General features: G+C 42.5%; 1 protein-coding gene across 1 annotated transcript in view; it reads left to right on the forward strand.

The window, feature by feature from the left end:
- Positions 1-20,463, forward strand: part of gpc1a (glypican 1a) — a 43,985-nt gene extending 23,522 nt beyond the window's left edge. Inside the window, exons 2-10 of the mRNA XM_005457134.3 lie at positions 7,809-7,967; positions 9,456-9,673; positions 9,941-10,114; positions 11,908-12,073; positions 12,178-12,308; positions 12,871-13,011; positions 13,294-13,424; positions 18,484-18,659; positions 18,975-20,463. Coding sequence (XP_005457191.1) covers positions 7,809-7,967; positions 9,456-9,673; positions 9,941-10,114; positions 11,908-12,073; positions 12,178-12,308; positions 12,871-13,011; positions 13,294-13,424; positions 18,484-18,659; positions 18,975-19,159 — 1,481 coding nt within the window. The 3' untranslated portion in view covers positions 19,160-20,463. The remainder of the gene's footprint in view (positions 1-7,808; positions 7,968-9,455; positions 9,674-9,940; positions 10,115-11,907; positions 12,074-12,177; positions 12,309-12,870; positions 13,012-13,293; positions 13,425-18,483; positions 18,660-18,974) is intronic.
- The last annotated feature ends 3,913 nt before the right edge of the window (positions 20,464-24,376 follow it).

The following is a 24,376-nucleotide window of genomic DNA, read 5'->3' on the forward strand; positions in this document are numbered from 1 at the left end:
GAGTGCTGCCAAAGTAGGAATGGTGGCTTGTCTTATTCAAAGTTTGCTTGTATTGAAGTTTAATTTGAGTTTTACTCTAAAGAGGACTGAGCATAGTCTCATTTTACAGCCAGTCCTCTGCACCGTGTCACCCCCATAATCATAACACCCTTCCTGTTGCAGACTGGGCTTGATTTGGGCCTTTTAGCCCTGCCTGGATGACTTTCTGTTTGCCCGCAGAGCGATGCAGGTAATCTGTGCTGAGGTTTGCTCGCTTGTCGAGACGAGCTCAGGTATGTTGGGGCTATCCCAAGGAATTCAGGGGGTGGGGAGATAAAACAGCGAGGGTGTGATGCAGAGAAGAAAGTCACCGGCGTATGCTTTTGATGGGAAAAGGAAATGAATGCGGTCTCTTTGGCGACCAGTGTAAGCTGTCTGAAGGCAAAACTAAAAAGAAGGTTTGAATTAAATGGATTCGCTAATGATGAAGTGCAAAATACCCTGCAGCACAACCAGGTTCTATAATGCAGCACTTAGCTCCAGGAGGGCTGCGGGAGTCTGTGATCTCTACTTGGCATTAAAGGAATTTTTCCTCATAAATATCACATCATACATTTCCACATAATCAATACCAAAGAATTTACTCCTCGGGATTCATGCCAACCTCATGAGGTGAAAAACGTGTTCCTGCAATAATAAACAGGATAATCTGTATTTAAATGGATTTTGCTTTCATTGCATTCTTTGATCCTTGATCGCCGACTTTACCCAAACCATGCTCTACTTCATGTGGAGATTATTGAAAACAACTTGATTTTTCAACAAACTTTTATATTGATGCGTATCAGAAAATATGTAGTATATCTGTGAGCAGCCAGCCAGTAAACTGGCCAGGCTCCAGTTTGCACAAAAGTCTAAAAAATAATCCATGTTGATCACAAATACCAGTGCCCACATCCAAAAGGCAAACTACAGAAAGATGTTTGGTTTGTGCACAACGTCAAGTTGCTGCAGGAACTCATTCACTGCTGATCAGATCTCCTGCAGTGTCGCATGTGTTTAGCCAACACTTATGTAGTAATTTTCAGGGGGACTGGTTATTTTTGGCAATGGCTTTGGATCATGCATGCACCTGAGAGACCACCCATCTGGAGTGTTCATCGCCACGAGCAGCTGATAAATATTAACAGGGATAGCGCCATGGTAAAGACTGTGGCGGCATGTTTTCACAGGGTTGCGTTCAGCTCAGCTGCCTTTTACGTCACAGCTGCTCTTTTGAAAACTTTAAATGAGATTAAAAACACCAAACAAGCGGGTAGTGCTCTGCACGTGTATTACTTAGTGCGTGTGTGTGTGATTCTGTGGTCTTGTACAGTGATTATTGTGCTTTTTTTTGATGACCAGTTTCCATTTTAGACGTTAAGAGTAAAAACAGGTTTTGCTGCTGTTGTTGTTTTTCCTTCCTTGGCGTCTTTGAAGGTTAAAGCTTGGGTTTACTTAGCTTAAGTAATAGTTTCTCACTGCTTCCTAGATGACTCATCTGTTTTGAATACATAACCAAGGGCAGTGGTGGACTTGTGTATTATACAACAAAATCAAAAACCTCACTGAGTTTGCCTCCTTCGAGTCCTATTCTCTCCCCCTGTGCACTTTTGAGCTCCTCTAATGTGCTCCTTTAACTTGATCTTCATTTTGAGGATACCTTTTGTATATATTGTACATATCTGACCAGTTCAGTGCACTTAGTGGCACCAAGCACTGTTCTGGTTGTTGTCCTTGACTTTTTAGTAGAATTCTATGAAGGCGGGTTTCACGCCCGGGATGAGTTCTTGGTGTGAAACCCAAAAATAACAAGTGTTGTCCTGTTTATGCTCCTTACCTGGCACCGTTGGGCTTGGAACTGTTGAAAACTGCTGGAAACTGCTCAGTCACAGCTGCTTATTGCTGCTGAAACCCTACACTAGACATAAGAAAGTCTCTTTGATGAATCCCATTATAAGTGTGCTCATATAGACGACCAGGGGAAAAGATAAGCCAGAAGGAGAGATCAGGCAAAGTATTTGTTTGTATAGAGAGGTTCCTGGAAATCTATTTTAGTAGAACCCTGTGAAAAAAAGAGGAGAATACTGGCATCTACCCTAGTGTGCAAATGCAGTGGTTGATATGCAAGCGGATGAGACCAGAGATGCTCCGCAAAGATGGGTTGAGTCCGAAGCAAACTTCATTTGAAGCTGCAGGTTTTAGGGATAAAAGTTAGGAAGTTTAAGGCATAGCTCAGAACAAAGGATTCACTCCTCAAACTCTGTCTGCAACCCCCCACCCCCCACACACCTATTTGACATGATAATTGAAGGGCTCACATGTTTTATAACCTTCTAAAGCCATCAATACAACACATCTCGCTGCATACTTTAGCAATTCAGGACATTTTTGCCTTTATACCTGGTTGAATACCACAAATGTGGTCAATTCAAACAAAACCCTCTATAGCTAGGGTTGGGTAGCTGTTAACCTTGAGGCATGAAGCATTTTAAACAGTTGGGTGTGGAGTTAAAAAAAAAAGAAGGCAGATCACATTTAAACCATTAAGAAATAGCAGCACCTTACAAAACCACAGCAGGGAAATTATGAACATAGCTGGTATTAACGTGCATACCCTTCATACCAGGTATTAGAAGGCCTCTCATTGTGTGGCCATGTGTTATTGGATGCACACCACACACACACACACATACACACACACACACACAGACGCAAAGTTGTTTAGTCGTTTCTGTTTGCAAATGTCCACCACAGGACCAGTTTGGCAAAGCCATTTCTTCCCTGGGAAATTCCTGGATTTTCTCACCCATAGACTTTACTTGGCTGGGGCATCCGTGTATATTAACAGACCTTTAAGTATAATTAATCGGTCTCAGATGACTATCCACAGGTGATTTATCAGAGGATCTTCACTGACCATATAGCCCAGGCCCTTCCCATCTCATGCTTTCCTTCCACAGGCTTCTACTCATCTCGTGTTGGAGTTGAAGAAGTATGTACACCTCCATTCATGGCGCACACATAAGTGTGTGCAGTAGACCCCTGGACACATGCAATAGGCATACAAAGTCCTAAAAGAACGAGGCCAGTCTCCAAATGTTCCAGAAGCAAAGGAACGTCACTTCATTGTCACCACATTGTCTGTGTATTTACGCTAACACTTAGAGCTCTCCTCCTGTAACCGAGTCACATGACTCTTGTTAACACCAGGTGTCTTCATGAACGGGGGCAAAGAGTCATGGAAAGGCAATACATATATATACACATATATATGTGTTATATATGCTTTTCTTATCTGAAAGAGGCCTTGGGCACTAGGGGATGAATTATGTCAGTGAAGGTTCCTGTAAGTCTAGTGCAAAATGTGTGTTTACCCCTAAGGAAGCTAACTTAACTAAATATATGCTGTAGCTCGAGGGCAAAAAACAGTGTGAGCGACCAGATTTCTCCTCTCCTCTCCCCTGCTCCACTTTACTCCGGGGCACTTAAAAGTTGTGTCTCGCTTAAAAGGAGTTTCTGCCATTTTGACAATCTCACTCTGCCTCTGTGTGCAGATGAATGCCCAATGCCTCTCCATTTCCCATCACGAAACCCTGGAGCAAGCCGCTTAATCCCAGATAACCTGCACTTTGATGGACCCTCTGCTTTTTTTTCGGCTCCTTTAAATGCACTTTTATGTGTGGGCGAGCGTGTTTGCAAGCTTGCTTTTTGTACACGTGTTAGTGTGTAACCGCTGCGCTCACTTCTGTCTGTCCAAATAAATTAAGTTTTTATAGCAGGATCCCGGTTGCTTCCATTACCCAGAAACCCAGGAATGCAGTAGAGCGTATGTGTTTGTAGTAAAAAAAAAAAAAAACGCACCTGTGTCTTTACGGTCGGTAAGCAAACCGACAGCGAAATGCTAACATTAGCTGTTGTGCACGCGTACTCGAAGATGGCATCAGGGTGTAGGTTTTAGAGCCCATATGACGACTTTCTCTGTCTTATTTTTACCTTAAGTTTCAGGTTGGATTGACACCAAATACTAAACCATAAATTGTGTCATAAATAAATAACCCAAGTTTGTGCTTTTTCTGTCCAGTAGTGAGAATGAAAAATTTATGGGAATGGGAAATGATCTCCAAAATCTACTCTGTGGCTGAAAACAAGTGCAAGAAGAAAAAAGCGCCTCTGGTCTTCTACTTCATTACTTTGCCCAAATGTTTGTGCAAATCCAAAAATGTAAGCACTGACTGAAAGAATGTTTTTTACAAAAGAATTTTTAATAAATTTTCGATCGCACACTTAAGATTTTCATACTGAATTCAAAACCTCCAGTTGATAAAATAGCATTTGGTTTATTGTTTTTTTTTAGCCAAAACAGTTAAAATGCTGTTAAAATGGAATATGTTATTTAGTAAAGGATTTATTTGTGCCAGCAAATGCTCCAAAAAGTAGCACCCATAAACGGTTTCTACCTGCCCAATCAGAGAAAAATCTGCAGAGCTGTGTGGAAAATTGGCCAAACTGATTGTATAATATCAAAGTGTATATTTGATTAAATATGTGATTGAATGTTTGGAATAACTGGCAGTGAGGCTGTAATTACGGCGCACAAAGATGAGGATTCAGTGATTATCGCCGGAAATCAGATTGAAAGGACTGTGGGCGTCGTGAAAATTCACAGCTTAAGTGTGAGGATGTGATTAGTGTTTTTTTTAAGAGCTTCCTCCAACGTGAGTTAATGATGAGGCTCGCCGCTCAGTGAAGAAGCAGGTGTGACTGGTAGATTTTTTAAAAGCTCAGATGAGTGAAGCATCTCATCTCAGACTGAGTGACCTACACTTGACACTAAAGACTACCGAATGAAAGAGAATATCTCAGTGGCAGAGTTGATGGGCGTGTGACGGGTTTAACGCCGTGACTCTCTGTGCAAGGCAGTAAAACAAAAATCATGCAAAATATCAAAAGCAGGATGTGAGAAAAGAAGCAAGGTGATACAAAAGTCCTATTTCCTGCAATCCAGATGCCACCATTTATCTCGCTCTCAGTTATCGGTTAACACACACACACACACACACACACACACACACACACACAAACCAGCCAGCACCAATGAAAGATTCATGGAGCAGTGATGATGAAGGCATCTCCTCTTCTGCTCCACTTACTGCAGTGGACAAATTCTGCCCCCCCCCCCCCCCCCCCCACACACACACACACACATACACACACACACACACACGCACACACACCAAAAATTCTGCACACCCATACACCCGATTCCCGAAACTGTTAAAAAGGCAGAGAGCAGTGATGCACATAGCCTTGGGGTACTTACTCACCCTTAACCCTTCCAGACGTAGCCACACACACACACACACACACACACACACACACACACACACACACAAGTCCTGAAGGCAACCAGTCCATGCTGCAGACTCCTTTTGAGACTTTGTGAATGTTTATTTGTGTATGTGGGTAAAAGAATATTCAATTTTTTCACTTTCTGGGAACCCCCATGAAACCAGAGACAAAAATAATAAAATGCTGAAGGTGAAACATTTTCACATTTTGATTCTGCATTTCTGTGATGTTTGAATGTCATGATCAGGATTTAGTTACTAGCTAGAGGTTATGAGTAGTCTCCAGACTTGCAGCTTTTGTTTCAGAGTTCGTGTTGCACTGGTGAACCGCGTGATGTGTAAGCTGAAAAAAAAAGACTGCAGTAATACATGAATAATATATACAGACATGGACCGAATTATTAGCTTTAAAAGGAATGAAAATGTCAATCTTTTTAAAAATATTTCCCAAAAGTTTCCAAACAGAGCAAGGAATTTTTAACACAGCTTTTTCCAAACATCCTAGTTTTATTCTGGATGCTCATATTTTTTGACTTTGCACACAGAAAAAAAACAAAATACCAGGGTCAAAGCATAGCTGGATAACAACCTGCAGTCGGTGGTTGTAGTTTTCAATAAGTCTCACACACATCTCCTGAGAAATCCAAGCCCGTTCTTCTTTGGCGAATCTGCCGAGCTCCTCCAGATTTGATGGTTTGTGCCATGTACCTTGGCCCACAGATTTTCAGTGGAATTCAAGTCATGGCCGGTGCATCCCAATCAATCAGGGTTCACTTTGGTCTTCAGGGGGTAGACAAAGCGATGACCCGGGCCCAGTTTTTGCCAAAGGATGCACTTCCAGTATGGATAATCTTTCCAGGTTGTCTTTAGCAGACTTCAGCCTGGCTTGAACGTGCCACTTTTGTGGCAGTAGAGTTTCTCTTCTTCGCGACTACAATTCCCATCTTGGTTAAGTCATTCACTCGTGTCTTTGCAGTTGTTCTGGGGTCTTTAAACACGTCTCTCACTAGTTTCCTTTACAGAGTCTTTGAACTCTTTTGCTTCCGTCCTCTGTCAGGCTTGTTCTGTGTTGTGTGTCTCTCTAAATGTCTTGATGATACTTCTCACTCCAGTTTTTACAACTTGGAATTGTTGTGATAGCTTTATCCTTAAATATAACTATATCCATTGCCCGGCAGTGGTTTCTGCTATGGCTAAATATAAAAAGGTCCATTTGTCAGAGGGCTGATAATATCGACCCTGGTAATTTTTGTTTCTGTTAAATAATTCTGTTATTGTTTGCTAACAGAAATAATATGGACTCTAAAGAAAATGAATATGTTGAGGAATGCTAAATGCAATATAGGCTCCAATGAGGGACTTTTACAGAACTAGTATAGACTTTAAATCAAGTTTACACACTTCCTGAAAAAGTGCAGACGCATAAATATACGGTCCAAGGGGAAAGCAGGGCAAAAAAAGGCATTGTTGGTGCTATATATGAATCAGCTATACTGTATACACTGTAAATAGTGCTCATCTTGTCTGAATGCATAAAAGGGTTCCAGCAGTGTCATAAATATTTTATGAGAAGCACCCAAATTCTTTACTCTGGCAAAAACATAGAAAGAGAGTGTCCTGCAGCCAAGTTGTAATTAAGTAGCCAAATATTAGCAGAGCACTACACACAAGGAACACACAGCAGATTCAAGTTCATTTCAAAGTTTTCAAATACTACTGCAGCAGTAACTAAAGTGGTCCAACAGCATCTGCATACATGCCAAATCCTGGTAACCATGTGAAACTGGAGGGGTTGGCATGTGTCGAATAAACAGAAACAAAAGATGTTTGTAATACTTTAAGATGTCTGAGATGAGATGAGACATTTCTGTTGTCTCATTGTGCATCTTATCGCCACACCACTACGTAGAGATTAGCCTCATTGTCATTGTAACATCTTGATGTTTGGCAGGTATTAATGTTTTAATCTTTCTGAGTAGGTTAGCAGGTAGACGTGGAAATACCTGCCAATTACAAAGCAAAGCTCCATCTGATTGGAGCGTGAATAATTTTGCGCGCATTAATTTAGATTTAATACAATTTTGTCCTCGTTGTAGCTCTAGATTTAGAGATATTACAACAGTAGACTCAAAGTGCACTCTAATGTTAACCTAAGATGGCGCTAGATGAAAATTCAGGAGCCCCTCAATCTGTCCAGCAGTAGCTGACATATTTCAGTCTAAGATAAAGTGGTGAACCGACTGCTGTTGCCATCCCGATGAGTGATAATAGAATCGGTTACAGCTCCTGTCTGCACCTCACACTTCTTTAAGCCCGGTGTTCATGGTTGTTCAGTATGGTGGAAAATGGACATGTTCAAAAGCTGACAAGTTCATTTATTAGATAATGTAAATTCAGTTAAGACCAATGAATTAATTAGTGTCCCTCTCACTGCTTCAGGTGAACATCTGAGGATGTGTCCTCAGGGCCCGACTTGCTGTACCAGCGCAATGGAGGAGGACCTGGCCGGTTTGAGCACCAAAGAAACAGAGGGACTGATCAGAGAGGCCGGCAGGTCGCTGCAGGCTGTCTTCAATGGTCTCCACAGGAGCTTTGACAGTAAGTAGGGTGTATCTGTGTGCGTGTGTGTGTCTGTGTGCGAGACACTCATTACTAGCTGAGCTCGATAGCAAAGCTTCAGAAGTGAGCCCAGAGCAGTGTGACATTAGTGTGTTGTGTATCTTTTTGTTTGTTACAAGCTCTGCCTGTGCACACCGCTCAATACTACAGCTGGAGAGGGTGTGTGTGTGTGTCAGTGTACAAAAGTGTGCGTGTGTGCGTCAAGGGGACCCCTGACTGGGTGCTATAATGAGAGCGGAGTCAGGCAGACACAATGAAACATGATAAGCTGATCCCCTCATCTCAGGGGAGGCACACACACACACCCACTCGTGTTCACACACACGCACACAAACAGAGGGGTGTCCCCTGGGGCAATGGCTGGTTCAGCTAATGAGCAGTTGACCCACTGAGGAGCCGAGTCTGCAGATCACTGCACATCAGAGGAAGAGAGAGGGATGTAAGGGAGGAAGAAGACTGAGATCTGCCACTGCTAACACCAGCGAAGCAGACGAATGCAACCAGAGAGAAATGTGTCATTAGCGCTGAGAAGAAACAATGTTTCGGGATAAAAATAAATAAAGAGAAAGACAAGTGAGAGCAGGAGGAGGAGGAGGAGGAGAGGACAGTATTATTAGTCTGAAGGCAGCAGGCCACCTTGGTAGCAGTAACGTGGCCGTCCATCTGGTTGTTGTTAGAGCAGACTGGCACTGGTCCATGGCCTTTGAAGCATGAGGGAAAAGCCCAGACCAGTATACTGCAGAGACAGCTAGCTGACTCCCTCGTTGTCTCCTGTTGGCCTCTCGCTCGCTTTGTATCCATCTGTCTGCAGAGATAAATTAAACCTAGATAAATCTTAAGTCAAATATTATAAACTAAATGTGCGTGTTGACTGGGCAGTGAAAATAGTTCATCTGCATCGTGGCTGTTTAATAGGAAGGACGTTAAAACAAAAATGACAAATGACAACGCGTGAGGTGAAAAAAGCCGTTTATAGTAACAAAGTCACACTGAAAACTGAAGCATTCCCCTCACCTCTCCAGAGTATTACAGTCCACCTCGGTTGTTTTTGGAGTTACGGTGCACAGCCCCATTACTTTGGCCCTGTCTCAGCAATATAGTAACTAGCTTCCACATGCACAACCTGGCAGGTTCTCTTTCATCAAAATCCATCTGATAAACTCACTGTAACACTTCCTGCTCAGCACCAGCCTGCAGATTTGATATGATATCGGCCAGCTCTTGAATCTAGCTGCTAAAAAAAGCCACATGGATTACTCAGCTCAGATGAAACCAGACACAAATAAAAGGACATACATTTTTGGAGTGACTGGAAACAGAAATCCAGATGATTGCTGTTGCTGTGTGTTTACTACACGTATAAATAGGTGTTTGTTTGCCACACTTGATGTGTCGAGCATGTGCATGTAATTCACCTTGTTGTGGAGCTCTGGTTATGGTGAGACTTCTTTTCCTTCCCTCCTCCAGTGTATTTCACTGAGCTGCACGGTCGCTCCGAGCGCTCCCTGCAGGAGGTGCTGTCTCCTCTTGGCCCGCTGTACTCCCAGAACAGCCGTCTGTACGGGGATCTCTACACAGACCTGCGTCAGTACTATCGGGGCTCTGCTCTCAACCTGGACGAGAACCTGTCCGAGTTCTGGTCCCGCCTTTTGGAGCGCACATTCAAAGCCTCTGCATCCACAGATGTGAGTAAAGACAAAGTGTGCTTTTTTCGGAGATGCAAAATAAAAAAGGGTTGTAGGGAACTGACTCAGCTGAGAAAATAATGTCACAGCTAATTCCAGTTGGGTCCCCAAGTGTTGGCCAAACTGGAAATTCTTGATGTTTTAATAGATGCAGTTTGGGAATTTCTTTGCCTTTGCTCTTACTCTGGAAGATCTTGTATTGTTTCGTACCCAGTAACATATTTCATCTGCAGTGTGTCCACTTCCACTGTCACCTCTGTCTCACAGGTCAGCTTATCAGAGGACTACCTTGAGTGTGTTGCTAAGCAACAGGAGACGCTGCGGCCGTTTGGAGACGTCCCTCGAGACATGAAGGCGAAGGTGATCCGGGCGTTTGTCACAGCCAGGTCGTTTGTCCAGGGGCTGTTAGTCAGCACAGATGTGGTCAGGAAGGTCTCACAGGTGAGCGTGCGTGCTTGTAGTACTCATATAGGTGTTGGGATCCTCCCTCTTTGGGGGAGAAAGGGCAAGTCCCCATGAGGTATATGATTAAATATGAGAGTGAGGCAAGTAGAAGTTCAGGTTCAGGTTAGGGTAAAACCACATGAACTCAGTGAAAGGCAAAAGATGTCCACTGAAGTCATGGTAACGCGAACCTCTGTGCACACACAGCCTGTGTGTGTGTGTGTGTGTGTGTGTGTGTGTGTGTGTGTGTGTGTGTGTGTGTGTGTGTGTGTGTCTAAGGCCTGCCTGGCGTAGTCCCAGGAAAGCAGAGATGATGGCTGCATGATCGTCACACCCTGGCTGCCAGAGAAAACGTCTCCACCCTACAAATGAGAAACACAAAGATCATCAGAAATGAAGTGTCAGACTCTGCCATGAGAACAAAGCTCTCACTTGGAGGGATGACAGCAAATTATGGGTGTGATGATGTTTTTTTGGTTTTTTTCTCCAGCTCTTGCTGCAGTTTTCTCATCTCTCGGGGACGGAGCGCGTCAGATTTGGCTGTTTGTGTTTGTCTGCGTTTTATGGTTTGCAGCCTCCCCTTTTTTATGTTTGATTTAGGACACAAAGAACAAGAGCAAGGCATGCCTTCGGTTCATCACTCATCCCAGATGCTGGTATATCAGCAGTGCATAAATCTTCGTTTTTTTAAAGCAGGAACGGGCTACAGTTAAGCCCAAATCGCCCAAAACTCGGCTTGTTTACAAATGTCTGACAGTTTCTGGTTTCCCGGAGGTTCCATTCGTTTCTGATTGATATGAAAATCTGAGCACATTCTTGAAACCTGCTCAAGTTGTGCACTCCATCGCAGCGCACATGTAGCTCGCCTCGTTTAGTTTTTGTCAAAACTTCATTAGCAGCACAGACTTTTAAGTAACACATGAAAGACATTATCGCATGGCAAAATGTGTGACGCAAATGAATGCAGACCTCACGCTGACAGCGACTGTTTCCACGCGAGCAGGTCTCGAGTGTGTGCTGACTGAGTTGCAGAATGCACAGAAATGAATGTGTGAGGGTATGCAAAAGAGCACAGCGCTTATTAAAATCAGACAAACGCACCTTTGTGTGCTGTTGTTTCTCTGATTTGAAGCGTCCCACTCTGAGATGTGACAGCAGACGTGGTGAAGCTGACAACATTTCAGGACTTGGGTTCATAATCAGAAGCTGAGAGAGCAGCAGTGTTGTAAAAAGACAGACAGGCAGGGTCATCATCGCCTTCCAGTTGCGCCTGTATTTCAGATTATGCTGCGATAGCGCCCTCTACTGTGTGTTTTTTAATTAGTTCCCTCATTGAAAGGACAGGGGAAAGAACTAAGCAGCCTTTCCATAGAGACACGTTCAGGATTTAGGAACTAATTTCTGGTTTTTATCCCTTAGCAATGAAAGACAGAGGTGGGCATGTTGACAATAGCCAATCAGGATGGACAACCAACTTTCTGAATTAACGTGAGAAAGAGGCAATATAGGATTTACAAACAAAATACCAGAGGTGCAGCTACTAAAAATCTCAGACAAGTTCAAATCTCAGTGACCTCAACATCAAGCTCAAGTTTTTTGAAAATCTTGTGAATCCAACAACTAGAGAAGGAAGTCACCTGGGATTTCACATTCGCACCACAGGTGCATCTCCTAAGGCGGAGGAGTAGCGCTGGTGACTGCCAGCACTTTTTGTTTTGTCTTTTTTACTGTAACAAACACAAACTTCCTCCTTTTTGAATGAAACTGACTGTTCCATTCACTCATACCAGGTTTCTCTGAGTCCAGAGTGTGAGAGAGCCTTGATGAAGCTGCTATACTGCCCCCATTGTCGTGGCATGGCCTCTGCTAAACCGTGCTCCAGCTACTGCGCAAACGTCATGAAGGGCTGCCTGGCCAATCAGGCTGACCTGAACCCTGAGTGGCAGAACCTTATAGGTGAGACACAATGAAAATCTTACTAATCCTCTGAGAATTCAGCTTAAATAGTTCATTTAACAAAACACTGCACTTAAAGTCGCTGTCCTCACTCCTCTGTTAAGACACGATGATCCAGGTGGCGTCTAGCTTCAGCACAGAGCCCAGCCTCGACGTGGTTCTTTCTTCCATCCCAGTTCGAATCTATGAGGCGGTGCACTACCTGCAGGAAAACATGGATACTTTTACAGCTAAGGTAAGCTTGTCTGACTCAACACCTATATTGGTTTCCTTGCAAGTTTTTTATCTCCAAATAACCAGCTCATCCTCCAAACCTTTTACTTCTGTACTGGTTTTATTCCCATGTTAAGGAACATACAAAATCATATAAGGACAGAATGGTGGATCCATAGTTTAAAGGTTTACGCATTAGTTCACACATTTGTGTAACCAGGAGAAACGAATCCCTTTGGCGGTTGCATGAGGAAGGTTGTCTGGCAAACGAAACATACAGCTGCTGTGGTGACCCCTTGTGAATAAAGGATCATAAAGAACATAGCACCATCCAGATATGTCCGTTAGAAGACTGGAGAGCATTATTAGCTTACATAGTTAGCCACAGGTATACTGATGGTGATCTGCTACTTTAATATATACCGCTTAATGTACTGTCAGTGCAAAAGGAGCTGAGATTTTCAAATGCTTGTCTGTGGCGCCATCTAGTGGGTGAATTAGATATCACTAATGTAAACTTAGCTAGTAAATACCTCACAGTGTGTGCATCTTTCTATCTGTCTTTGTGTCTTTTGTGCTTGTAGGTGTATCAGACGTGTGGAACGCCAGGAGAGCCGGGAACAGGAAGTCCCACCCCTCATGAACAGAAGAAGAAGAAGAGTGGCTCTTTGACCGCATCTGAGTACAAACCCTCCCCGACTGCTGGACTCAGACTTGAAATGCAGGTGCGTACATCTACCTCTGTGTGGTGTACTTTAAAAATCATGATTGCATACTTAACGACAGCAAGCATCAGTGGATTTTCATGGATGTAAAGCATAAATGGTCGGCTTAAGAGCTCAGCAGGATTTCTTTTTTCGGTGACATTCCGGTTATGTTTGCACGGCTTTTAAGAGTGAGACTCCATCACTTTATGCATTGTTTGTAAAGACTGTTTGCACTCTGACAGGATATTAAGTGTGTGATTAAATGCAATGACTTGGAAACTGACAAGTCTTTGTTCTTAGGTATCGGATCTATCCAGTAAGCTGAGGGAGATGCGTCAGTACTGGATTCAGCTTTCTTTGGCGCTATGTGGCAAACTGGCTCCTGGAGGCAACAGTCAGGACAAATGCTGGAATGGTATCACTAAAGCCAGGTAGGGAAAAAAGCAGGAAATGTGCGCATTAGTGTTGATTTTAAAAACAAATCTGAACCTAACCTCTTATACGTTTTTCTCTATTTACTTATCTTTAATCATACAAAGATGATTACTTAAGCTCCCTGCATTTATCCTCAGCATTAATGTGGGCCTGTTATCCTCATTTGAAATGTTTTTATTCATGCACTTTGCTAGAGCAGCTTTGTATGATTCACATATCAAAATAACCCCTTAATATAGTACACAGGACCATGGTGCAGCCCCTCAGTTAATCCACGCTCTTCTTCCTTTAACACCTGTATCCTTTAAGCCAGCTTCTGCAGATTGGTTGCCCCCCTCTTAAAGAAAAGATGTGGACAGCAGACGAGTGGAGGTGCTGTCCTCACAACCAGAGCTGTGTGTCTAAGATGACCATACCAGCCTTGTCGCCTCTGTCAGAGCTGAGAAAGATATGGAGCGTTTTAAGTTAGTCGGATGTCTGGGCTTTTGGCTTATACAGATGATCGGACAGGAGTCTCTGTGGACTATGATGTCTGCAGACGACACTGAAGTGAGAGGTGGAAGAGAGTCTGGACAGGTGGGGCTATGCACTGGAGAGAAGAGGAATGAAAGTCAGACGAGTACATGTGTGTGAATGAGAGAGAGAGAGACAGGTGGAAAGGTGAACATAGAAGGAGTAGATGTCGTGACAGTAGCTGAAAGAGAAGGCTTACAAGATGGTGGTGAGACTATCTTGAAGACATGAGACTGACAAAAAAAACAGGAAGCCGAGCTGGAGGTGGAGGTGGCAGAGCTGGAGATTTTGATTGTGAATGACCAGGATGGACAAATGAGTACATAAGAGGAGCATCTCAGTTTGAGGGGTTTGGAGACAAAGTTAGGCTGAGTTAGTCGGGACATGTGCAGCTATATCAGACAAATGATGCCGAATATGGAAGTGCCAAGCAAGAGGAAAAGAGGAAGACCACGGAGAAAGTTCAGGGATGTAGTGAAGGAAGACATGCAGAGGGCTGATGTGACAGAGGAGGATGCTGGGGGTTAGGGTGAGATGAAGGCAAATGATCTGTTTTGGCAACCCCTCAAGCTATCAAGTGAAAGAAGAAGACAGAAGTTCATAGTCTATTTTGTGTGTGCTTTTTTCTTTGTAGCTTTTTGTTGTTGTTGACTGCAATCCTTAATCCCACGTGCACTTGTTACTGAAAGGCAGGAAGGCAGTTAGACATCCGAGTCCTCCCGGAGACCCTTCTCCCCTTCATCCCAGCAATGACTGTTGAATGAAGTTTCATTCCAAAGAGAACGCTTCTTTTTAATACTTAAAAACTGGAAAATGCTTCTAAAGAGAAGCAGGAAACGGAGGAAGAAAGCCAAACATCCAGTTTGTGATGAAGCTGCTAGACACAGGCCTCCTCTTCATGTTGAAAGCCATTTGTTGCACCTGTGTCAAAACAAAGCAGGCATCAGTTCCAAGGTGCCGAACTTACATCTCTTCCACATACAATGATTCCAAATCCCAGCAGAAATCCACATCCTGCGACACAAGTATTCATGGAAACAAAAGAAAACACCCCTGTGTGTTTTCCTGCCTCCCTTAATCCATGTGCAAATGGATTAGAGAACAATCTGATGATCCAGCCACGCTTCACACGTACACACACATTCGCACCTCCCTTTCTTTAAAGTGCTTGGATTAGGGCCAACTAAACATCAAATATGTGCTGTGCCTCTGTGTGTGTGAATAATGTGAAAGAAGCCATGAAATAAAGATGAATTGCTGACTGTGTGTGACTCTGTGTGATAAAGAATATGCCATTAATACTCGCTTGCAGCTTTGCAGTGACATCTTGTGGTTTTCTGCAGAGCTCAATAGATATCAGACGCAAAATTACAACAGAAATCCTGTAGAAACAATAACTCGGCATCATCACACATCTTCTTTCAGTAGGATTGTGTCGTGGTGCCCAAATTGCAACAACAAATTCCTTCTCCTCACATACAAGGTCTTGAATAATCAGACTCCATCTATCTTTGGTTTTCTGGGTGTGTCCTGCTTTCACCTGCTGACTCCACCCCTGGGGTGCAGTCTAATAGTCAAAAAGAAAAGACCTACTTCCTCCTTCTACTACACATTGTTCTTTGACCCTAATGGAAAATGTCATGAAGTCAAAGAAAGTTGTGAAGGAGAATTCATACTGACTAAGGAAAAGTGTCTGTTCTGTTGTCCAAAAGAGGGAAAACAACATGTGCATCATACGTGTTATGTGCCATGTTGTTTACATGTTTGGCTCCTCCCATCAGAGTATGAGTGGGACTGTGCTTTTTTCCTTCTCCTTCCTCCAAGGTGTGTGTTGGCGGAGACATGCGGCGACTGCTAATTGAGTGGACAGCAGCCTCTTAGCCTCCAGCTGACAGCCACCTTGCATCTCTCCTTGTCTCCTCTACACCCAGCAAATAGCCAGCCAGTTGCTTGTAGCTTTGAGTGCTTGTGTGAGAATCCTGAACTTAAATCCTTTAGTGAACAGCGTGTGCTCATTTGTATTGCTGGTATCGTTGTGGCTAGCCGAGAGCTTTTTAAAAAATATAGTTTTATAACTAGAGAACTGCAGATATAAAGCACCATAGCAGTTAAATGGGAATAAGAAGCCATTTCTTTGATGAAACACTTTGTCTCTATTTTATTGGTTAGGAGCATAGATTAGAACTTATGTTTGCCTTTTATTTTTGGTCAGGGGAGAGTAGGAAACATTGGTTTGTTGTTTTGGTGAAGCAAATAAACTCCTGCTTAGCGTCTTTGGTTGTTAGGGTGCTGGTCTTTTCTTGGGAGTCGCGTCTCATGTTGTGTCTAGGTTACCCCGAAGGCTAGGGCACGTAACATGAATTGGGAGCTTGAACCCGGGACCTCTCACACCTTTCTCACCCAGAGACAGAAACACCTTGGAGGGAGGAGAGAAAAAAGTACACACCCATATATACTGTAGTGGGAGATGCCAAACATGTAAACAAACTGGCAACTGATCCTTGATCATGACGTACTTCACCGCATCATTTCCTCCTTTTTTTAAGCCTGTCTATGGAGAAAAATTCCCCCCATCCATCACTTATCCAATTCAGGGTTCTCTCTATGTGTGTGTGTGTGTGTGTGTGTGTGTGTGTGTGTGTGTGTGTGTGTTATAAATTACTTTAATGATGATCCTAAAGTCTGGGGATTCTGGCAACAGTGGATATAACTAATGCAAAGTGAACTATAGCTAACATTAAACACAATGATCAATTAATATAGCGCATAATCTTGATTTAGAGAGCTAATATAAATCCACAGTATGTTCTTCACATAAGGCGATAGCTTGATGAGAAGTAGATCCTGTTACAGCAGCTGTGGGTTTAGCAGCCTGCTGTTGAAAATTCAAAACAAATCAGCAGGCTGTGAATTGGTGAACACTCATAGTTAATATTTACATGATCTGCGTCACTTTCGTCAGTTTATTTTAAATCATTTTCTTGAATGGTCGCATGGTGAGTAGCTATGAGTTATGGGATCTCATTATCTCCTTTCCTTTCATAAAGGATGGTGCAGTTTGTCCTGTGCTGAAGGAGGTGATAATGAAGCATCGAATGACCTTTGCTAAGTATTTAGAGAATTCGAACGGCTCTTATTATGGCTGCCATGCAGATACCTCTGGGTCGCTTAACTCAGTTAGAGACCTTCCTAAGCAGAATTGACTATTCGACCGCGCCCCCGGTCTCCTGTGGAGCCAGAGCACAGCTGTCTCCACTTACAGGGTAGCCGTGATAGGAAGCTGTGGAGGGGAGTTTTTGGATGGCCGTAGAGCGGCTTTAGGCTGAACCTTTTAATGAAATTGTGTTTTAGTTGTAAATTTGCCTTGTTTGAGTCTTTTCATAAAGAAAAATACATGAATATATTGGCTGAAAGAGAGCTTTAGGCCTAAATGCAAAAGTGAATGGTAGGCATATTGACTCAAACCTCACACGCCTGCAAAGATATTTGGCTGTCTGAGACAAAGTGAAGTTTTAGTTTCTTGTTTGCATAATAAGTTTTTTGCCACAGCTTACTTTGTCTTATTTATTCCTACATTTTATTATTTAATTACAACAGAAAGTCAAACAAAATCACACCATTGCACCTGGACATGTTGATCTCTTTCGGCTGGTTTCCCAGGCACGGATTTCTAGACTTGAAGATCCTGATTGGAAACAGTATTTGGTCTAGGATTAGGCATAATCCATGTCTGGAAAAACTAAGCCCTAATGATCAATGCTAAAAACACTGGCCCACAATTGCTTACTCCTGACATAGCTGGGGTGGCTGACACAGCAGCGTAGGTGTCAGTCTGAGAGGGGTGTAAGTCAGAAGGGGAATTACACAACCAGACTTTGCACAGCTCCATCAGGAGTCACAAAGGGTTTATGTAATAGTTTTTCAAACACAGCACTCCTCACGACTTTTAATGTTCCTCAAGCAATGTCTTGCTGGATAAAATACTTTAAAAATATAATAAATAAAAATTATATCAATTTTTTTTTAAAAGGTGGAGCGGGGGGGATTTTTTCTTCTGCAGCACTGATTTTACTATCCACTGGTGCCCATTTCTTAAAGCTTTGGGACTAGCTATTGCATTTTCCAGGTGAGGATACTCACAAGTACTTGTTTTCTTTTGCACAACCACAGGCTGCACGATTGTGCAGGCCACCTAATATAGCTGCGCAAATTCCCTCTACTGAGACTCGTCTGGCTGTTGGGGTTCTCTCTGTATTGTTGTCGGGTCTTTACCTTTCAATACAAAGTTATTTGAGGTGACTGTTGCTGTGATTTGATGCTATAGAAAAAAAATGAATTTAATTTAATAGTAATTAACTGCATTTGAGAAAACCCCGAAGGCTAAGATAAGCTAAGGAGTGCCCATAAAACCAAATATTGATACCTCACAGTCCGCTGAGCACACACAAGCTCTGTCATCAGCGATAATGTGACAGTCATGAGGCAGTGATTTAAGCCATGAGCATCATGCTTCTATTCCTGTCGCTTCTCATGGCCAATTAGGTACCTTCCAGAAGTGATGGGCGATGGTTTGGCCAATCAGATCAACAACCCAGAAGTGGAGCTCGACATCACAAAGCCAGACATGACCATCCGGCAGCAGATCATGCAGCTCAAAATTATGAGCAACAGGCTGAAAAATGCACTGGATGGCAATGATGTAGACTTCCAGGATGCAAGTGAGTGATCTTCTGATAAAGTAGATTCCAGAAATAGTTGTTTTAGATCAAATGCACCAGCTCTCTTGTTTCGGGAGGCTTATTCCCTAGAGTTAATGAGACCTGGGATTTAAGGACAAAATATTCCCTATAAATGGTGTAATTAAAAGATTAATTGCATTCAGGAATGTCACACGGACCCAAATACAATTGGGTCAATTATTAAGAGCAGCTCAAGGTGACATTTAACAAAAAAAGCTAGTTTCCACTTGTCTTTAAATTATTTCACAGTTTACTGTTAGCAGTGTTCTGTATCTGTATCTCTCTCTTTTCCAGGTGATGACATCAGCGGCTCTGGAAGTGGTATGTGTGTAGGTGGCCAGTGTCCTCGTAGCAGACCAGGATTGTATGCCTACTCGCCGGACAACAACCGAGTCAGAGGCGCGGCCGCGTTCCAATCCGGCTTCTGTAGCCTGCTGCTCCTGCTCCCGGTGACCCTTCTGCTGCTGCTTCAGCGATGATGGACCACCGCTGCCTTCAGTCAAGAGTTTGAAGTCAAAGGCAGGGCTGAACCATGGGAAGGACAAATGGGGGTTCAGCTTGAGGAAGTAACTTTGCCAAAAAAAAAAAACATAAAAAAAATAAATAAAGGAGACATTTGTGGAATGAGAAGACATTTTCATCGACTCAGAAGAGCAAAACCTGATTGTATTCTTTATTTTACTGCGTTTACATATGTCTTAGCTTGCTAGCGTGTTTTTGGAATGAGGACAGACAAAGGGAAACAAATAAGGGATGACAAAGAAGACTCTGATGAAGATAACGATGTCTAATTGTGTCCAATCAGCAGGCTGCAGAGGCCTGTGAAAACATGTTCGGTGCCCTGATAAACAAACAAGTTTTTTCTGGGGGGTTTTTTTTATTTAATTTTTTGTTATTTTATAACTTGAGTCAAAGTCGTCTACCTTAACAAACATTGTGTACGCTGTAAATGTTCGTGTACATTAGCTTAACGGCTGGCACCATATCGAGTCATGAATGTACAGTATAATACTCTACTGGCGAGGAATTCCCCGTAATCTGTGATGTTGTCGTCCAGAAGTCTTGGTGTCACTGCTTTAAGCGGACAGACTCAGTGGGATTTGTTTGAAATATTGCAGATAATTGATCACAACCCTGTCATGTATCAGATGTGCTGTACTGTATACCCAACAATTTCAAATTGGCTTTCAGAAGAAAGCTGAAACAACCACTTCTTTTATTTTTAATGATCTCTGTGAAGAAGTGAGCAGCCTCGTGGACGCTCTTAGAATCAAGCACACACAAGCAGTTTCCTTAAGTTCTGTTTTGTGAAGACAGGAGAATGCACACGATTGTTACACATCTGTTTGCAGTAAATACACACACACACAAAACTCCACAGAGAAGATAAAGCTCAGAGAGGGCCATTTGGGGAATGCTCGCCTGTGTCGAGGCTGATGTACGGTAGATCAAACCAAAGCTTATTACACACACGTGAGAACCCTTCACCAGGTTTTATACTCCATACGCACCAGAAAGAAAAGAAAAGGTTTAAAGTTCCTGCAACTTTTGTACATACAAGATATTTGTGAAATAGTGTGTGCATTAGCCTGGTGATAGATCATTTACTTGGCATGCCTGTCTTCAAGCTGCAGTACCATACTGCTACATATGGAACTTCTGATTCACGCAAATGTGTTACGCACACACACACACACATTTTTCACTCTGTGTATTGAGCCGGGTTTTTTTATTCATCAGTGTATCCAGTCACATTTCATTCATTAAACTCTGTTTGATTGTAGCTGTGGGGGTTTTTTTGTCATGGACACTTTGATTTGATGTGAAGAAATAGTTCAGCAGTTTGGCAAAATGTGACTAGTCTCTCCGAGATTTTCATGGGAACATTAATAACACGTTCAAGTGTGTTTTAAAAGTGAAGCTACAGCCAAAAGCCAGTTAGCTTAGTATTTATTAAGAGTGGAACTGGGTGTTATGTGGCACGTTATCTGGGCTGATCAACGAGGTAAAAACCACACATTTTTGTTTTTACACTTCAGTTTTTTGTTTTTTTTTCACAAACATATAACCAATTCAGGGCTAGAAAAAATGACTTTTGTGTTAAAGTCCTCTACTTCACATCAGAAATAAACAGCCTGATACAAAAAAAGTTATTTAGCCTCTATAGCTGAGTTCCACTTTCAGGACATTTTACAAGGTATGCATTTTTATGAAGCTCTGAATTATATTAAAGTTTAAAACTATGTAGGGTGTGGGCACTTTGACAGGTGGCTTTACAGTTTGTTGGTTTCTTTTGGAATATTACGTGATTTTAATGCGTGATTTTCAATGTGGTGAATTTTCCTAACCATCTGACAATTATGAGCTCCAGTTTGAGTTAAACCATAGGAGGTACTGGGGTTTTGTAGACACCCCTACAACATCATTTTGGATGTGCGACAATCAGGGTGACAATGTAGGATGAAGTGAAGCCCCCAGTTGTCCAGGCCTAGAGACCAGTCCTGGGGAAATCTAGGGGAAAATGACTATTCCCCTGAGTGGTTGTGAGAGGTTATTGGAAATTGCTGAGAAAATGATTCCTAAAGTAACATTCAGACAGGTCTAAGGAAAAATCTATATTCCTGAACTGATTGGCAAAAATCTCCTTGTGATTGCTTTGCTAGCAGATTGCTGTGGTGGTTGTTTCACAGACTTGTCTAAAAACACTGACCGCTTACTTTACATCATGCAAGAAACCTGAATATTAAGTTTGCCTTCCTCCTGCTTTCCTATTTTTTTGCGTTTGTCACGCTTAAATGTTTGACATGATCAAACAAATGTAAATATTAGACAAAGATAACAAGTAAACAGCAAATGCAGTTTCTAAATGAAGATGTTTATTATTAAGGGAGAAATAAATCCAAATCTACATGACCCTGTGTGGGAAAGTGATTGCCCCCAAACCTAATACTGTGGAGGAATTTTGACCCACTCATCTGTGCAGAATTGTTGTAATGCAGCCACACTGGAGGGTTTTCGAGCATGAGTCACCTTTTTAAGGTCATGCCACAGCATCTCAATCGGATTCAGGTCAGGACTTTGACTTTAACTTTTGTCTCATCAGTCCCATCAGTACTCCTGGGAAGGTTCACCACTGATCCATGTTTTCACCATTTGTGGTTAATGGCTCTCACTGTGGTTTGCTGGAGTTGCACAGCTTTAGAAATGGGTTTATAACTTTTTCCACACTGAGAGATCTCAACTCCTTTGTTTCTCATTTGTTCCTCAATTTCCTTGGATCGCAGCACGATGTCTGGCTTTTGAGGATCTTTTGGTCTACTCCATTTTGTCAGGCAGATTCTATTTAAATGATTTCTCGATTGAGAACAAGCATGGCAGTGATCAGGCCTGGGTGTGGCTAGAGAAACTGAGCTAAGCTTTTCACAGTTAATTCATGTTATAACAGAGGTTCAATCGCTTTCACACATAGGTTTGTTTTTTTTCCCCTTAACAATAAACATCTTCATTTAGAAACTGCATTTTTGTGTTTACTTGTGTTATCTTTGTCTAATATATATACATATATTGATGATCTAAAACAGGGGTGGGCAACTCCAGGCCTAGAGGGCCTAATCCTGCAGGTTTTAGATATCATGCAGGGTCAACACACCTGAATCACATGATTAGTTGGTTACCAGGCCTCTGGAGAACTTCAGGACATGTTGAGGGGGTCATTTATCCATTTGAATCAGCTGTGTTTGATCAAGGACACATCTAAAACCTGCAGGACACTGGCCCTCGAGGCCTGGAGTTACCCACCCCTGATCTAAAACAAAAATAGAAAAAAATGTAATTTGGGAAGGGGGCAAACACATTCTAACACCACTGTAGCCACCGTGACATTAAGATAGATCTGACTGTAAGAATCCCACTCCAGTTAGCTCATCATAAGTTCGTGACCAACAAGTATACCCTGGATAAACTGATCTGACACCTGGAATGATTAGAACTTATAAATCTGACTTATTGTTTTATGCATTATAACCCAAGATGAACAACAAAGACCTCACCTTTGCAGGGAATAATTATTCCATAGACTTGTATAGGACCACAAGAACCCCTTGATGGGTTAAGGACTAATGGAGATTTAAGACACTTCTGCACTTCACACTTCAGACCCACAAGCTACATCCATCTTTTATACTGTCTATGAGTGAAATCCAGGTATAAGCAGGTATCTGTAACTGTGTGATAAACCCAACAGAGATAGAGATGCACCTGGCTAATTAATCTAGCCACTATCAATTTAAAACTTGGATTTTACTCTCTTTCTCTTGATCTAAGCATTAGAATCTTCTGATATTATGCAGCTATTAATATGACAAAATAAGTAAAAACAAATATGTGATTGAGCACCTTTTTTTTTTTCTTTTTGGCTGATGCTTTGTGCCCACCAGATGACTCACTGCCTGGCCCTGTTTCCACTGATGCCATATCCGCTCCCAGATATCATCCCACTCTAATCAAGAACATCAAATCTGGGATGATTTTGTTCTCTTTCTATTTAAAGCCTCGACTTGCGAGCTCCACTACAGCTATAAATAAACATATAGCTCTTTGTAACAGGACACGACAAGCATCATCTGGTCCTGCTGGGGGGAAACTGGGGCTGACGACAATCCTGCCTGTCAAGGGTGTTGATTCACTGAATGATTCCTTTTCCTGATGTTTTCAGATCTGATACGACAGGACGAAAAAGCAGGGCCAACGCGCAGAAAGTTCACGGCAAGTTTATGTTTTTGAACCAAGGTGAACTTTTCGGCGTGTGAATGCCTCACATTTCACTTCTGACTGTCAGTATCCTGTGAAACTGTGAGTCTGATGCACAGATCTGCATGTTTTTATATAACTCACCTATGCTGTAATGTTTCCTGTCGTGTAATTGTGAATGATGCAGAAGTGAGAGTAGAACCTGAGCAGACCTTTACCGGCATGTTGGAGGACAAGTGTGCAACCACACTTTTGATTTCCACTCTGCTATATCTAGACATGTACACCAATCAACTTTCAGCACTGTGCCTGACTGCTCTGTTCCTGATCACAGCTTATTTACCTCGCCGAGTCCCTCAGGATGGAGATACTCTTAGCAAAGGGCTGCGTGACTCCAGCTGCACAATTTTAAAAGAGTAACCAGAACCTTCGGAGGCAATTCAAACATTATTGTTCTGCTCGTGCGGCAGCCAGCAGACCTGTAATCGATTTCTGGGTCTCCACCTGTGGCTGGAAGGAAATTATGAATGCCTCCAACTGCTGACTTTAAGATAAGAAGCGTCTCCCTCTGTTTGTCTGCCTCTAACTCACATGCACGCTCATATACACAGCTTTTTAGAATAGCGGTCAATATGAACAGGATGCAGTAGCCCCTGAGTGAAAGCGATTGTCATGTAGGTTGTGGTGTGTGTCATAAAAGCTGCTGGCAGCTGAAATGTCATCTTGAGGGACAGGAAATGGAGCATCTGGGAAGAAAAGTGCAGCAATGTCACAGCGGTATGAGACAGTGTAAGAGGCACAGGATGAAGGAGACAGGAAACCTAAAAAGGTAAATTGATCCAATGCCTCTGGGCTTGAAAAGTTGTATTTTTTCAGAGACACTGAGTGATTTTTATTTTTTCCATAGTGTATTTTGTCATTACGCACACCTTTTAGGATTTTGCAGG

Source organism: Oreochromis niloticus, linkage group LG17, assembly GCF_001858045.2.
Source record: "Oreochromis niloticus isolate F11D_XX linkage group LG17, O_niloticus_UMD_NMBU, whole genome shotgun sequence".
NCBI classification, from domain to species: Eukaryota; Metazoa; Chordata; class Actinopteri; order Cichliformes; family Cichlidae; genus Oreochromis; species Oreochromis niloticus.